Below are 16,661 nucleotides of genomic sequence, written 5' to 3'. Positions count from 1 at the left end.
TGTACCTCCAATATCGTGAAAAATCATTGTGAATATTAATGCTAATTTTACAAAGTAAACAAATCAATTGAAATATTCAAACCACATTTAAAATGTTTTTCAAAAACATTTAATCATTTTTAGATGCTTAAAACCCAATTTCTACTGATATCTCCCAAACACAAGAAGCAATTTCAATGTTAATCTATGCCAACATTTGATTGTTCATGGTGAATGCGGTTTAATTAAAATATGATTATCGATAATTATCGTTCTATTTTTATATTAAAATATTTATTTTGTTCTTAATATTGACAAGAAATAGTGATTACTCCGATAATTCAAACCTTGGATTGAAATATGATTTTTGCAATTATTTTATAATATTCTATAAACACAAGCTAAAATCGATTCAAGTGTATAAAGGAGTTTAAAAAGAATTTGTGCTCATTCGTCTTATTTTATGTTCTACGACATGTCATTCTTTTATTTGATCAATATACGACACGCCGTTGTCATAATTTGATGAAGGTATTTTTTTTCCCTCGGCAAAAACCGGAGAGTATCTACGCTTTTCATGTTATTAATAATCATTAAAACGACATGCCGTTGATACTACTGTATATACTACGGGTTGTCGTTTGGATATTACGAACAGAAAAAACCATACCGACCCACGAATGGTTCAGACAACAGTCGACTAAAATCGAATCGCACCCAAAAGCGATGTCGTTGCCAGCAAATTATTATTATCTTCAAGAAAAGTAACAGTTTCTCTCTCGTTCTCTCTCTGGAGAGTCTGTAGAGCCCCTATCTTCAGCTTTCTCTAACACCCTACTTGGAATCTTAAAGGAAACCCGCGCAATTCAAGGCAGTCTTCAAACATCTCAGACCATATGAAGAAGGTAAAGTTATTACATCCTTTGAGCTTTTAAAATCTTTTCTTTTTTTTCCTTTTTCCAATTGCTATGCATGAGCTAGAATATCTGTTTCAGAGTAAACTTTAGTTCTTGTTCTTAGCTTGTATATCAATCATATCTTTATTCTTTGATCCCACTATCAAAGGTTAATTTTTTATATATTTATATGAATGCAAATTGACTAATTGGTTACCTTAGCATGGTGGTAAAATTTCCGAACTGATTAGTTCAAGTTGTATAATCTTGCCTGGTTCTTGTGTTATTACTACATCTTCAATCATTTTTATTTTTTGGGGATTGATGTTTTAATTTTTTACTATGTTTTTTTTTTTTTGAAGTTTGTTAGCAGGGTTGTTGCTCTTATTTATTTCTGTACTTAACGAAGTTACTAGATTCTGGCAGCGGCTTGTATATAAATAATACTACACGTCCAAGTAGTATCACTGAATTTCCCATCTAAGTTTTTGTCTTCCCATGCCGCACTGACATGCCTATGATTTGCTGAAGTGTTAAAAGACATGGTGGTGCTCATAGAATTGCATGCTGGGAGGATGAAAAATTTGACATGGTTCTTGGATGTTTAGTATTACTGTATTGTACATAGATATCATGGAGTTTAAGTTTATGGTGAATTTATATTGTGACAAAGAGTGATCACTTATTATGCAGAATGGTTATTGATAATGCTTACTGTTTTGAAATTTGTTAGATTTGTGAAGAGAGAGAGACGAGGAACTCATTTGGACTACCAGATGATGTTATGGTTAATATCTTTCTGCGACTGTCAATCAAGAATCTAGCTCGATTGCGGTGTGTGTGTAAATCATGGAATGACATAATAATGAGCCAGTCATTTGTTGGCTTCCATCTTAATGAAACCAACAGAAAACCTCGTCTCCTTATCTTTAGGTATGGTGTCAGCCCTTCATATTTAGGCTTCTACCACCCAAAATGTCAGCAGTTTGAGAATCTTCATGATCCCCCTTTTGCTACAAGACTTGTAGATTTAGATTTGCTAGGTTCATGTAATGGCATTCTCTGTTTCTGCAGCACTGCTGACCATTCCCTTATCTATATGTGGAATCCTTTGAATAACAAGTACATAACCCTTCCCAAACCCTCATATAACCCTCGTTATCTAGGGTTTGGTATCAATTCAATGAGTGGATATCTTGATGACTTCAAAGTGGTAACTATCTCTGCAAATGCAAAGGCTGAAATCTACAGTTTGAGGACAAATTCATGGAAAGTTGTTGGTGATGGGTTTCCTCGAAGTATTGAGATATATGGTAGTTATATTAGCTGTCCTGTTTTTGTCAAGGGATCTGTGCATTGGTGTGCTCGGTACAGCTGTTATCTTGACAGTAAGTGCACTTGGCTTATAGTCTCATTTGACTTCTCCAAGGAGGTTTTTCACACAATTATGTTGCCGGATGCAATATCCATTGATGATGATGCCAAGTACTTGAATGTTCTAGATGGATGTCTTTGTGTTTTTGCCAGTACTGTTTGTAATTCTTTTCGCGCTTATGAGTTATGGGTAATGAAGGAGTATGGTGTAATTGAGTCTTGGACTAGGCAATGCATAATTGAAAAGGCTCAGAAATTTTGGTTGCCTATAGGATTCACAACAAAGGGAGAAATTCTTGTACGAGGAAATTGTGAACATTGTGGCAATGCTTTACTGTCATACGATCCAAATACAGAGATATTTGAGTGCCTTGATGTTCACCTTCCTTATTTTTCAATTCAAGTGTTGACATTTGTGGACAGCATAATCACACCTGTGCCTCAATTTGTGATTAAAGGCTAGAAGCTAATTTTATTTTTGGAGCTCCTTTGAGAGGGGGTTGAGCAGCCTCAATTTGTGATTAAAGGCCAGAAGCTAATTTTATTTTTGGAGCTCCTTTGAGAGGGGGGTTGAGCAACTGACATCAACTGTGGCATTGAAGGGGAATGTCCTCCATTATATGGTTTTACCCCATGTTATAAATAAAACATATTTCATTCTTGCTCTATTCAATTTCTTTAACAGTGTTTTGGATGATTGTTCGTAAATTCAATATTTTTCTGTATCATTGTTTTATAAAATTCTGTTTCTCAAAGCATATTGCTTCTGTCTTTTGTTTAAGTGTGGATATTTTCCACAAGAGGTAGGATGGAACTGTTCATTTATCTGATGTGCTGACACTTTTTTTAAGGTAAGGTTTTTGTTTTAGCATTACCTTTAGATCATAATGTAGCGCAATATCATTCAATATTTGACTTGGATGTCAATTTGTTCTGACTCAAAACTTCTGATTCTCATATTTGTCGTGGCTCTTTGCAGCAAAACACTTCTCGCTTTTGATTTTTATGTCTTTCTGCATTTATGACTGATTGCATTATGTTCTATGCTTCTTACTTTTGGAATTGATTTTAACTTTTGGAGTAAGGTCAATCAGATAGCAATAATCATGCTTTTGTTTATATGGTTGATGGAACTTCATAAATTTTGCTAATGTAGTTGGTGAGTGTTGATTCATCATCTGTACTTAAGCTTTTAGATCTCTGGCTAGTTATTGGGTTTTCCAAGGAACAAGTCCTGATAATAATGTCGACAATCTTCTATACATAAAATCTCCAAAGATACCTGGAATATTGCATAATACAGTTTACAAGCAGCCACATTATTTCCGATGCTCACTGGTAACATTTGGTGCAAACATAATTTTTATTTTGGCTTTCTACTGAGATGATTTTAATTTGCTTTTGTGTCAGACTTCAACATCTCCTCATAAAATTTCTAGTGTTGATACTGGCTGTTGGGAGTCGACATATGCAGCAAGAAACACTTTGTTCGGTCTCTTCAGGAACAATATGCTTCGAGCATTTGGGCACGCTACAATATAATACCTCTTAACACTTTCCAGCAGTCAAACAAAAAAGGTGAAGATATTACATTTTATGTAGAGAGTTGTCTTAATGAATATGACTGTATAATTTTAGTTAACTGTTTGTAATTCCTAATGGAGGCAAACTTTGAATTAAGGATAAATCCTTCTGTCATCTCCAGCAAGAACTTTCTTAGATTTCTCCTGGGCACACTGATTGGGTAACATTGCTTCATCGGCTTAAATGAAGGCTAACCAGAATCACCTTCTACATTAGAGTAGATACTAAGTTTCAGAGAACTAGGCCACTGCCCCTGTGCAGCACTGATTTTGTGACTTGGAGGTTGAAGGAGTATCTTTATTACAAGACTTTGAATGAATGCAATCATCTGAGTAAAGCAAGAGATTTCCGGTATCAGCTCCATGAGAAAAGAACAGTTTGAGCATAAGGAAAACATGGAGGATAATAATGTGTCAGATTAAGTTAGTTCTATTATTGCTCATATCAATGCCCATAATACCGGGTAGTAGAATGGTGGCCCATCAGAAAAGATCAAAGTTGGATGGACAAAAACAGAAATTGCTTAATTATTCTCATGCCTGGTAAAACTATATGTGTTGAAAATTAAGAAAATTTTAACCTTCGTCCAAAGATCTTTCCACCCCTAAAATAAACCTATATATGCTTATTGGAAAAGTACCCCCCTTACTAGCAAGAAACCATTGCATTATTATTAATACCCTCCAAAATTCCTTCCTAGTTGTCAATCTATAAAATTAATTTAATGTGAAATGAGTTTTATTTTAGACGTTTATTTTCGTTTCGCCGCCAAAATATGAAATTTCAAAAAACAAAAAAGTTATACGTATTCACTTTGAATATATAAATAAGTAAATATTTTTATGCGTGTATGATTTTGAATTAAAAACAATTAAAAGGGAAAAACTTAAATGATTTAAACATATAGCCTCATTTCTACGTTGCAATCAACAAAAAATTGTTAACATATTCTTTTAAATTAGGATGGTAATCCTATCCTAGGCAGACTTTCTCCGTTATATCTTATTGTAAACTAACGCCTTCGTTAACTAACTGAACAGAAAAATAATCACTTTATTAAGTGGGGAAATTTGGTAGAACAGATATAATTAATTAAATTCATCATTGACAGACTATTAACAGCTCGCTAGCTACATTGACCACCATCTGAACCAACCAACTCAATAGCTATGGTATGGAGCAGGTGAATATCAATTTGACCTGATGACAGTTTCAACAATCAACTAAATTCAAGATAAGCCAGGGATTAAAGAACATTTTGACTCTCTTAAAATTTGCACAAAAGAATGTAATTGAAAGCAACCAACCACAGAATAAGTAGTTGGAATTTGGGTTTTTTTTTTTTTTTTTAAATTGAAGTCAAATGACAAAACGATTGCAATTGGTGAACAAACATACAATTGAATTGAGAACTCTATATATATATAGATAGATCAAAATATCTATGGCGGATATATACATATATACTTGAAGAAGAAATTAAGATGGGGTTGAAGACTGAAGGTAGAAACCAGACAAGTATGAAGAGCAATGTAATGGAAGCCATTTCTCTAGTGAATGGTTACGGTGGAGTTGTTTCTGAGAGCAATGAAGATGGAGTTGTGAGGATGAAAATTGTAGTGAGAAAGGAAGATTTAAAGCAAATGATTGAAGCCATGAGAGGTAGCTGCAACAAGAATGCTCATCCACCCTCAACTTCGCCATCCTCATCAGTTGTAGAAAGAAGGTTAAATCTTCTGAAGATAAAGCATCACCCCAGAGTGAATATTGCATCAAAGAACAAACGAATTGATGCTTGGCGTCCTGTACTCCAAAGCATCCCTGAAGAGCTCTGAGCCAAACTCTATTACACTAGTCCACCAGCAGTAAGTAATTAACCAAATATGGAGTTGGCATTTGGGTGATTTTTTTTATTGAAGTCAAACGACCAATCTTGTAATGTTGAAGTCTACCATCTCCAATGGTACTCATCCATCACCCTCATAATTGCCATAGGATGCTCTGCCGATGAAGGTGTCTAGCCACCATGGTCGGTTGATGTTTCGGTGACTCTCTTGACCAAAATTTTCAATTTATTAATTTTTATATTAAATTATAAGATGGTAACTAAGTTATTTTCTTTAATCTTATAAAATAATTAAAATCAATAGGTTTTCAAAATATAGTCATTTTAAATGGACCACAGAATATTGTTGATATTTTGTTGTGGTTGTTTGTTTATTTGGTTTGTTAAGTCTATTCAATCAAAGGTCTTAAAAGAATTGTTGGGTTACTCCATAATATCTTCAACGAAAGACCAAATAAGTACAAGAGCACACTAACATTGTTTTTGAGTGTGTTTTCCCTTCAACTCACATTGCACAACCAACCACAAACACTATACACAGCTAGCCAGCTCTATTGAAGATGGCTGCCATCAACAATTCAACATATGTATCTTCAAAAGTTTTTCCCTTATACATGCTAAGTGCTAACTAGGGTGGTAAAGGGTTTTTAGACCAAACTTTGGGTAGGAAAATGTTTTTTGCTCTAAAATATTTAATGCTAAAGTTGTCGGGGCTATGAGTACAACAGAATTAACCGTGTACTTCAATCCCCCACCAAAATCCACTGAGCTCAAGCTACCCCAGCGCCACCAACCCTTCTTGTTCAGAGCTGCTTCTTTGACGCCAGAAGCACGACCCCGAACATTTCTCGAAGCACCATAAAACCCCAAAAACTGATATAATCAATTCAAGAACCTCAAAACCGACCCATCTCCGTAAAAATAAACTAATAACTTCGAAAAGCAAGGGAAATTGAGCAGCGAGTTCTCTCACTGACACGGGCACTAAGTGGGTTTATTGATTCAGGGTCGCTGGATAATTCAATAAATCTGTTTGATAAGATGAATTATGTGGATTCTTTTGTATGTAATGTTGTGATAAGAGGGTTTACAAATAATGCTTTGTTTGAAAAAGCAATGGAGTTTTATCGTAGATTATTGCTAATAATTTTACATCCCTGTTAATGAATAAAGCGTGTGGTGGGGATTGAAGGAGAGAAAGTTAAAGCAAAGTCCTTTAAGCGGGTGGATTGTGGTTGGATGTCTGTGTATAATTCTCTGCAAGGATGATTCTGATTTTCGTCACGGCCTCTACCCCTTCCTCGACCTGATCTATTTCGCCCAGCTATGATAAATTTAAGAAGATGGCGCTAGGGGGTAACTGAGAGATTAAATTGCAATTAAGCAAGAGAAATTGCATACAATCAGCATAAATTATGGGAGTGGGCCATGAGCTAAAAAATGAAAAATTATTGCCTAAAAGATAGGCACATGCTACCCACTCACAGCTGAAATAGGAAATAGAGAGAGAAGCGAAAGTGACAATGATAGTAACTACCCACAACGCATCTGAAGCGGAAAAAAGAGGGGCATATGTTATTTTCATGAAACTTGGGGTTGTCACTGGATAATTTGAGTCACAGAAGAGGAGATTTTATGTTTTAAAAACACATTTCAAAATCCATAGTGTTAGTGATGGTTTAAGCGCTTTCAGTTTTTTCCTTTTCAAGAAATGCAAAATTACGGAATGGAACATGATGAGTTTAGTGTGATTGGTGGTGTGGGTGCTAGTTCTGTTGAGTATTTTCTGAAAAGTAGCAAGGAGATTCATTGCCATGTTATCAAAAGTGGGCTTGAAACAGACAGTATGATTCAAACATCACTTAATGAAATATATGGCAAATGTGGTCTGATGTATTATGCAGAGGGGGTTTTTAATAGGATTATTTCAAGGAATATTGCTGCTTCAAATGCAATGATTGGTGGTTTATGTGCTAAGTACTCGTTTTCTGGAGTTATATACTTGCTTGAGATTTATGCAAGAGGTTGATAAGTTGAGTCCAGATGCTGTTACAATGGTTAACTTGCTTCCGTCTTGCTTCCAATTAGGAGCTGTCTTAGAAGGTAAAACTATTCATGGCTATGCCACAAGGAAAAGTTTTTGTTGGAAACTGCTTCAGTTGATATGTATGGACGGTGTGGTGAGTTGAAAACAGCAGAATGTATCTTTGAAAGCATGGCTTAAAAAACTTGGTAACATGGAATTCCATGATTGCTTCTTACATACAGAATGGGCAGAACAAGGAAGACTGTTAAGTGTTTCTGGACCAATGGAGTGAACCTCTTACACCAGATGCAGTTACATTTGCAAGCATCCTACCTTCCTATGCTGCAATTGCCTCATTGAATGAGGGCAGGCAAATCCATGCTTTTGTCATAAAACTTGCACTTACAAATTCAATGGTTTACATGTGTGCAATATGCGGAGATCTCAAAGCTGCTAGATTACTTTGTGATGGCATATTGTGTAAGGATGTCATCTGATGGACCATGATCATTGTGGCCTATGCAATTCATGGATTGGGGAAGATCTCCATTCAATTTTTTCTTGAGACGAAGGAAAAGGGCATGAATGATGCGAGTACTTTTGTTTCTCTGCTGTCACATTGCAGCATTTCTGGCATGGTGGATTAGGGTTGGAATTACTTTGAATCAATGAAAGGGGATGGTATAGATCCTGAAATTGAGCACTATGGCTGTATTATTGATCTTCTTGTTCGCAGCAGGAATACTGACCAAACCAAACGTTTCTTTGAAGAAATGCCACTGGTCCCAACAGCCAGGAAATGGGGTTCTTTGTTGACTGCAAGCACAGTAAACAATGACATGGTCTCAGCTGAATTTGCCACAAGGCATATTCTACCTTGGGACCACGATAGCACAGACGCTGGGAGGTGGGCAGATGCAAGTCAGATAATTAAGAGAATGAAGGACTAGTAAAAACTATTAGCCCCAGCATGGTTGAGAACACAAAGAAAATTTTACAGGATTTATAATGAGTTGGACATTCTAGGTCGGCAGATAGGGGAAGACATTTATGTTCACAGTCTAACCAAGTTCAGTCCACCAAACTTGATGACGAAAAGAGAAAAAATCACTTGTGAATCACATAGGAAAATTGGCTATTTGTTTCAGTTTGATTTCCACAACTAATCAAGAATTCGAGATCCTGTTCTTTTATGAAACAACACCAGAATATGCAAAGATTGTCATAGTGCTGCCAAAAAGATGTCAAAAATCACCAGAAGAGAGTTAATACTGCGAGATCCTAAGGTCTTTCACCACTTCAGAAATGGGTTCTGCTCTTGTGGAGATCACTGGTGACTGCAGTTTTTGTGGCATGCAGGCAACATAAATTGTAGAAAATCCTGCTAGACATCTTGCTGAGGGAGGCCCAATGAGGGAAAAGAATAGTTTTGACATATTACTCAAACCTCTAAATCACAAATTAATGCTACTTTTATGATGATATAATATCAAAGGATAATCATCTCAGCAATTGTTTATCCTCACCCAACAACCCACAAAAATTTCCCAAAAAAGTATAAGGATGGATACAAATGCATGGATAAGAAAGGAAGGAATCAATGCAATAAGAAAATAAAGTGAAAATGAATTTTCACCAAAAAGTTCCATCAAAACGGATGAGATTTAAAATGACAGCTTCATTGTGAAACCGCCACATAAGCATCTAAGAAATTGTGATGCGGTAGAAGAACGCAACTATTTATTATTATTATCAATACCCACAAATTATTTTTAACGGCCCAAAAATTCTACCAACCAGTTAAATTTAAAAAATTCAAGACCCACAAATTATTTTTAAAGGCCAAAAGACATATTCCCAACCAAAATATGCTGAAATGTCAAAATTTTCCCCATGAAATTTGAAAAACCCACAGTGTCACCCTTCTTTTAAAATTCAATACCCACAAATTATTTTTAAACATAAAATATAGTTGAAGAAAAACCACCTTGTCCACCCACCATTCGTGTTATAAGAGCAGTAGAGGATTTTAGAGCATGATGTTGAAATGCCACCGCGAGATTGATGGTAAAGTCTAGACGAGAGTAGACTTATGGTGTCACTTTCATATCTCTTTATTAATTGTGCATTTGATAATTGTGCATTTGGTAGTCGAATCACACATTATATTATTTATCAAAAATCAAATTTAATCATATTATATTATATCATAAAATATATTATATAAAAACTAAAATAATAAAAAAATTTAATAAATTATTTTAAAAAATAACATAAATATCTTAAAAAATTTTATATACATTTCTATTATATATTTATTTTTTCAAATAAGATATATCAATCCATATTATATAATAATTTTATTATATTATATTAATTTAATATATCTTAAGATATATATTATTTGGTATCCATATAACATTGTATACTGTATGATACGGGGAATCATTTTGTGCATGGAATCAAAGACTCAAATTTCTAGATTTTTCGAATAAAAAATCTCAACTTATGCCAGCTCTTCTCGACTAAACCCAATTCTTACCATTCTTGCAATCCAAGGATTACAACGGAAAGAATATGCACTACAAAAATCCATGAGAATTCATATCGCATACTATTTTAGGTTTAATCACACATCACCCACCCAAAAATAATCAATAAAAAACAGAAACCCACCTAAAAAAAATAATAATAAAAAAGAATTTGATATTTACAGGTTGAGCTATCTACCAGTCAAACGTTTAACTTCCAAAATTGCGCCTCTCAGTCAGTTTTCTCATCATCGTCATCTTCTTCCTCAATGTGTCCATCCCAAAACATCTCCTTTATACTCCTAAAAATGACGTCGTTTATCCACGAAAAGCATTCACATTGATAGCAAAGCGAGTCCGTGAGTTTCCCGAACAACCCTTTGTCCCCGACATCCGGGGGGGTGGACATGGGCTGTAAATAAGCCAGAGCCGCGTGTTTAACAAGAGGGTTTTTAATGGGGATCTCACTCCAGCTGGAATTGATGGTGGGTGAAATCATCGACGGAGGCGACGCCGGTAACAAATCCTTTAAACTCGTGTAGGTTGCGGGCTGCAACTTGATCATCTCTATATCAGAAATCTGAAACCCTTTAGTAATTGAATTGTTGTTGAAGCCGTTGTGTATAAGAAAGGCAGAGTTCAACGAGAAATCATTCGATAGATTTGCGTTAGGATCTTTAATGAGATGCGTTTGCGTTTGAGCCATGGAAGGAAGGTGCTTTATGTTGACTGGACGATCAAGAAGAAGAAGCAAGGGAAAGAGAAAAAGAATATATGAATATATATATATATATATATATGAGGGAGATGATTTATCTGTGTGTTTTGTTTATATTATTTATATTTGGGTTTTTGTCTCTGATAGTGAGAGACTGAGAGGGTAAGTGAAGAGCTAGAGTATGAAGATGTTCCCTGGTTTAAGCGGAAAAAAAATGAAATGAGATCAAAATTGATGTATAATACAACCAAATGATCTAATTATTTAATCATATGATGATATATCATTCAATCATATGACAATATATTATTTATGTATATAAATTATGTATAAAAAATAATACACGTAGTTTTATTGTATTAACTATTAATACAATTGTTATACCAGTAATAAACAGTAATTAAACAACTTTTTAATTAAGTTTTGTGACCAAAATTAGTAAGAGGAAATGGATTCAAAGAAAGCAAGAGCATCATTGAAACAAAAATCCTACATATAATCCAACTTCGAGTCTTCAACTTCCATCTTTTGCTTTTACTCTGTTAATAAGAATGTTACATTAAAAATATATCTGCCCACAAAGATTATATTCGTAACAATAAAATATAAAACAAACGCCGTTGCTTTCCTTTATGCAAGGGAGATTATATGATTGTTTTTAGGGAAATTGAAATTTTTTTTTTTAACTGTGTATACCCCCCATTGATTTAACTTCAATATGCAGAATGAGAGAATCTTTTTCTTCAATATTCCAATGAGGAAAAAATCTCTGTAACATAAAAAAAATACTTTTTTAACACAGAACACATGTGATTGAACAATAAAATCTATGAGAAAGCTATAATAAAGGATTCAAAATGGACACAAGGGAGAAGAGATGAAAATTGATAGATTTATTTAGAGAATTAACATGTGTTGTAAAGATTTCATAGTAAAATCATTCACATATAGGTTAATCTTGATTCAAGTTCATATGTTATGTGTTTTCTTTATGAATAATTGAGAATAAAATAATATATGGTAGATTCATATTTATGATTTCATGTGAAATTTACTTTTGTTGTGATTTCATATTGTTTGACTATTTAATATTGTTTTCATTGTTTAAAGTTGTTATAATGTTGTTTAATATTGTATTGATGATAAAAAAATACAAAAATTATGGTCTGAAAAATTTTTAGACAAAGAACGGGTTGACGGCGTCAACTCGACACCAACCTGCCTAGGGCTTGGCTTCAAAAACACTCAAACTGAAATTTTTTGCACTTTTTTCCATTCCACTCAATTTCATGTTATTTAGTATTATTATTTCATGTCATTTTTATTATTTAAAGTTATTATAATGTTGTTTAATATTATACTGATGGTTATAAAATACAAAAATTCATTTTTAGAAAATTTTTGGAACCAAGTTCCACTCAATTTCATGTTATTTTTAATGTTGTTATTTCATATTATTTTAATTATTTAATATTATATATATTAATGGTTATAAAATATAAATATTTACTCTAACCAAATTAAATATAAATTACTCTAAGAAAATAATATTTATTCTAACAAAATAATATTTACTCTAAATAAAATATATTTATTTATTTAAATATAAATAAATTAAGTCAAAATAAAAAATTTTGGCTTAACAACAAATAAAAAAATTGCCACCAACCATTTTTTATAAAAATTAAGGGGTTGACGTCAACCCCTAAATTAAAAAAAAAAAAAGGGGTTGGCAAACAAGGGTTGGCCTTAAACCCCTATATTTTAAAAAAAGGGTTGGTTGTCAATTTACATTAAGGGGTTGGACCCCTCTCTTAAAATAATTTTTTCAATCAAAATCAGTTTTTTAATATTTTTTTATTTTTAAAATTATAATAATTGACTAATTAATAATATTGTTAAAATTGTAACATTTGATAATATTTTGATTTACTTAATTGAATTTTAATATAATTAAATTAAATTAATTTAAACAGAATTTAAATTAAATTAATTTTGATACGATACAATACATTTATGTTTCTGTTTTATAAAAAAACTTACTTGCTATCCTACCATTATTTTGCCTCTACAGATCCAACAAGTTTCGTCAGTCAATTACTCACTAAATTTTTTTTGTATCTAATTGTGCTAACTTTAGATCTCTCTTTATGTTTAAAATAAATGTGTTAAAGATGAATATATATATATATATATATATATATATGCTAAAATGAAATTTTACTTCACATGAATACTATTGCACAAATTATTACATTATCTCTCCTCTACAATTATTCCCTGTAAGTCAAGTTATTCCCTGCAAACCCATGTGATTTTTATTTTGATTATTTGGATATATATATTCATATATTCTTTACATATTTAACACTAAGTACTTTAGTGTATGCTCTTTATGGGTGATTTCTTGATTATCTTTTCATATGTTGCTTTAATATGAGATTGACGCCAACCGAAATTTTGACAGATAAGATCAATTGAGTTTACAATTTTTGTATATTTAATTTAAAAAATTTAAACTAAATAATTTTAAATTCACTTGATCTTATCTAACACATATGTATAAATCTTGTTTCTAATACTGATACTAAATATCTATACATATTCTCTCTTTAGAGTGTGTTAAAAACAAATAATACTATAAACTTTATTTTGGTTTCTCAAGGTTGAAGATAAGAGTAATTTAAATATTCTATCATATAAAATAATAAAAATATTTAAAATATAAAAAATATGATATAAATATATACATAAATTCAAATAAGGGAAAAAATTTCAATTTCCCCTCCTTTTTTAACGGAATGCTTGCTTTTCTCATTGGAAGTTGACTTTTTGACCTGATGGGCCTGAAACATTGTATGTCCTCTATGCGGGGAGGGAATGCCAAATTGGAGATAAAAGTGTGAACGACGTGTCGGTTTCGTTGATGGGACACGATGAACTTGAAGACGACGCGTGGATGCCGACTCATGCGCTCACGTAACACTGTTTCGACACAGCACACGATTACTCTCACATTGAAACTGACAAAGCTTTCCGATGTGTATGATCAAGTGGTTTACAATGCTCTTTTTTTTTCAACTTTCTTTTGAAAGTTAGAACCCAGATAATCAACGTTTCAGGTATACTTCATTTTTTTCTGGGTTTGAATTGTTTGACACCTTTTTAATGAAAACATTGGATCAATCTTTTTAATTTTTCTGGGTCTGCCTGGTCAGTTATTTGTCTCCCTGATTTCCTTTCTTGTGAAGAAGAATGTCAAAATATGTTTCCTTTTTAGAACATATTACCAGAGCTTAATTTTTGTACATTTTGGTAATATAATGTGCAATGACTGCACCATGTTCGTAACTTGGTAATAGTGGAAGAAAATTTAGGTGAGAGGGACAGTCTCCAATAAAATTATACCATGTGCTTGCTCAACAATTTTAATATAATTTTAAATTAATGAATGCATATTCTTAGAAGAGCTTATAAGCAGGCAAAACAGAAATGGAATGATGTATTGTTCAGGGAAAAAGTTTAGAACAGTAAGGAGGTAAATCAATGCTATAATATAAGTCATTGTATAGATGTTAATAATGAAAATTTCTCCCTTTCATCTTTTTTTCTTTTTCTGTTTTTATGATTAATACATTCAATGTGAACTCTCTCAATGATTAGTATTTCTATATTGTGATGTCTTCATTATGATATGGAGTCATTATCTCAGTGATTTTCATTTATTTCTCTAACATTAATTTGCCTAAACCTGGAAATGGTAGAATTGTTTAAGGTTGTGTTTGAACTTCTGATGTTGCAGGTAGACTTCTGCAGCATTGATGGAATCCAATGAGGTCCAATATGTGGAACTAGGGGAAGGTTCATCTCCCAATCTAGAAAGGTTTCAAAAAGTTTCGATTGTACCTCTTGTTTTCCTCATATTTTATGAGGTTTCCGGGGGACCCTTTGGAGTTGAAGACTGTGTCCAGGCTGCAGGTCCCCTACTAGCCCTTCTCGGATTTTTTCTTTTTCCATTTGTATGGAGCATTCCCGAGGCATTGATAACTGCAGAAATGGCTACTATGTTTCCTGAGAATGGTGGATATGTTGTGTGGGTTTCATCAGCTCTAGGCCCTTTTTGGGGCTTTCAACAAGGTTGGATGAAATGGTTAAGTGGGGTTATTGATAATGCATTATACCCTGTTCTGTTTCTAGATTATCTTAAATCAGCCTTCCCAGCTCTAGGAGAAGGTTTTCCGAGAGTAGTTGCAGTTTTATTTTTGACCTTGCTTCTCACTTACATGAACTACAGAGGTCTAACCATTGTTGGTTGGCTTGCTATACTATTGGGGGTGTTTTCCCTTCTTCCTTTTGTGATTATGGGGATTGTGGCAATTCCCAAACTGAAGCCTTCAAGGTGGTTTGTGGTAGATTTGAATGATGTTAATTGGGGTTGGTATTTGAACACTCTTTTCTGGAATTTAAACTATTGGGACTCAATTAGCACTCTTGCCGGAGAAGTGGAAAATCCTGCCAAAACCCTCCCCAGAGCTCTCTTTTATGCTCTAATCTTGGTTGTTTTCGGGTACTTTTTCCCTCTTTTGATCAGCACCGGAGCAGTTCCACTAGACCGGGAGCTCTGGTTTGATGGATACTTCTCGGATATCGCTCACTTGCTTGGAGGTGTTTGGTTGAGATCTTGGGTCCAAGGGGCCTCAGCTTTGTCTAACATGGGAATGTTTGTGGCTGAGATGAGTAGTGACTCTTTCCAACTTCTGGGGATGGCAGAACACGGTATGCTTCCTGAGTTCTTTGCCAAAAGGTCTTGTTTTGGAACACCAGTAATTGGGATTTTATTCTCTGCATCTGGCGTGATATTACTTTCATGGTTGAGCTTTCAAGAGATAGTAGCCGCAGAAAATTTCTTATATTGTATTGGAATGATTATGGAATTTGTAGCATTTGTGAAATTAAGGATGCAACACCCTGCAGCACCTCGTCCATATAAGGTACCTGTTGGAACATTTGGAGCCATTCTGATGTGCATTCCTCCTACACTGCTAATATTGGTGGTTTTAGTTCTTGCTTCTTCAAAGGTCATGGTTATAAGTATCTTTATGGTCATGAGCGGGCTTTTTGTTCACCCTTTTCTCTTGTACTCTGAGAGAAAGAGATGGTTGAGATTCTCCAGGAGTTCAGACCTCCCAGATATCTATTCTGCTTCTAACCATTACAAAAGTAATGAATCATGAACTGTGAAATGCAATTCTAGCAACTTCACACAGAATGCATATATCAGTAACAGTTTCATGATCTGCTTTTGTAATGTAGTGGATCTGCAAATAAGTTGTTTCTGGAAGTGGTTAAAAGATTAGAGAACTGATCTTGTCTCATTTTGGTATATCTAGAGTCAAGACTATAGACTGTTAATAAGCATCAAATACTTGAGGTATATATTATTTATTTAGATGAGAATTTCAGCTCAACTTTAACTATGGTTTCTGTTGAAATTATGTTGTCTTTCTTGTTCCCTGACTGTGGAATCCCTTGTCTCTTTTTTTTTTTTGTAAGATTTGCATGTGATAAGGATGGGAAACGACAGCTGTTGAGTTGAGACTGAATAATTTCTTATCATATCTTTAATCCAGCTAAGATTAACAAGATTAGGCGGTTGCTTTCAAATTTCCCTAGCAAAAGCCTCTTAGATTTCTGATTCTATGTAGAA

At 33.7% G+C, this 16,661-nt stretch overlaps 3 protein-coding genes across 7 annotated transcripts; all 3 read left to right on the top strand.

Annotated features, from left to right (window-relative positions):
* The first annotated feature begins 648 nt into the window (after positions 1 to 648).
* LOC123212706 (putative F-box protein At3g16210) lies at positions 649 to 4,187 on the top strand. 5 transcript variants are annotated; one of them, XM_044631847.1, is made up of 3 exons: positions 649 to 884; positions 1,609 to 2,263; positions 3,660 to 3,947. In XM_044631847.1, exons 1-3 carry the CDS (start codon positions 876 to 878, stop codon positions 3,677 to 3,679), a joined length of 684 nt encoding a protein of 227 aa, XP_044487782.1. In that variant the 5' UTR covers positions 649 to 875; the 3' UTR covers positions 3,680 to 3,947. The 5 variants fall into 5 exon arrangements, 2 of the variants coding, with proteins under 2 accessions (XP_044487782.1, XP_044487781.1); XR_006501601.1 differs by adding an exon at positions 3,955 to 4,187 and having other exon boundaries at positions 655 to 884; positions 1,609 to 3,827; XR_006501602.1 differs by having other exon boundaries at positions 655 to 884; positions 1,609 to 3,827; positions 3,931 to 4,187.
* Positions 4,188 to 7,405: 3,218 nt separating this feature from the next.
* Positions 7,406 to 8,655, top strand: LOC123214304 (pentatricopeptide repeat-containing protein At4g35130, chloroplastic-like). Its single transcript, XM_044634064.1, has 3 exons — positions 7,406 to 7,703; positions 7,768 to 7,859; positions 8,353 to 8,655. Exons 1-3 carry the CDS (start codon positions 7,406 to 7,408, stop codon positions 8,653 to 8,655), a joined length of 693 nt encoding a protein of 230 aa, XP_044489999.1.
* Positions 8,656 to 14,022: 5,367 nt separating this feature from the next.
* Positions 14,023 to 16,428, top strand: LOC123213561 (probable polyamine transporter At1g31830). Its single transcript, XM_044633020.1, has 2 exons — positions 14,023 to 14,076; positions 14,757 to 16,428. The coding sequence occupies exon 2, from the start codon at positions 14,776 to 14,778 to the stop codon at positions 16,186 to 16,188; it is 1,413 nt and encodes a 470-aa protein (XP_044488955.1). The 5' UTR covers positions 14,023 to 14,076; positions 14,757 to 14,775; the 3' UTR covers positions 16,189 to 16,428.
* Positions 16,429 to 16,661: the final 233 nt, after the last annotated feature.

This window comes from Mangifera indica, chromosome 4 (genome assembly GCF_011075055.1).
Source record: "Mangifera indica cultivar Alphonso chromosome 4, CATAS_Mindica_2.1, whole genome shotgun sequence".
Lineage (NCBI taxonomy): Eukaryota > Viridiplantae > Streptophyta > Magnoliopsida > Sapindales > Anacardiaceae > Mangifera > Mangifera indica.
The sequence above is the reverse complement of the archived record's forward strand: the minus strand, read 5'-3'. Positions and strand labels throughout refer to the sequence as shown.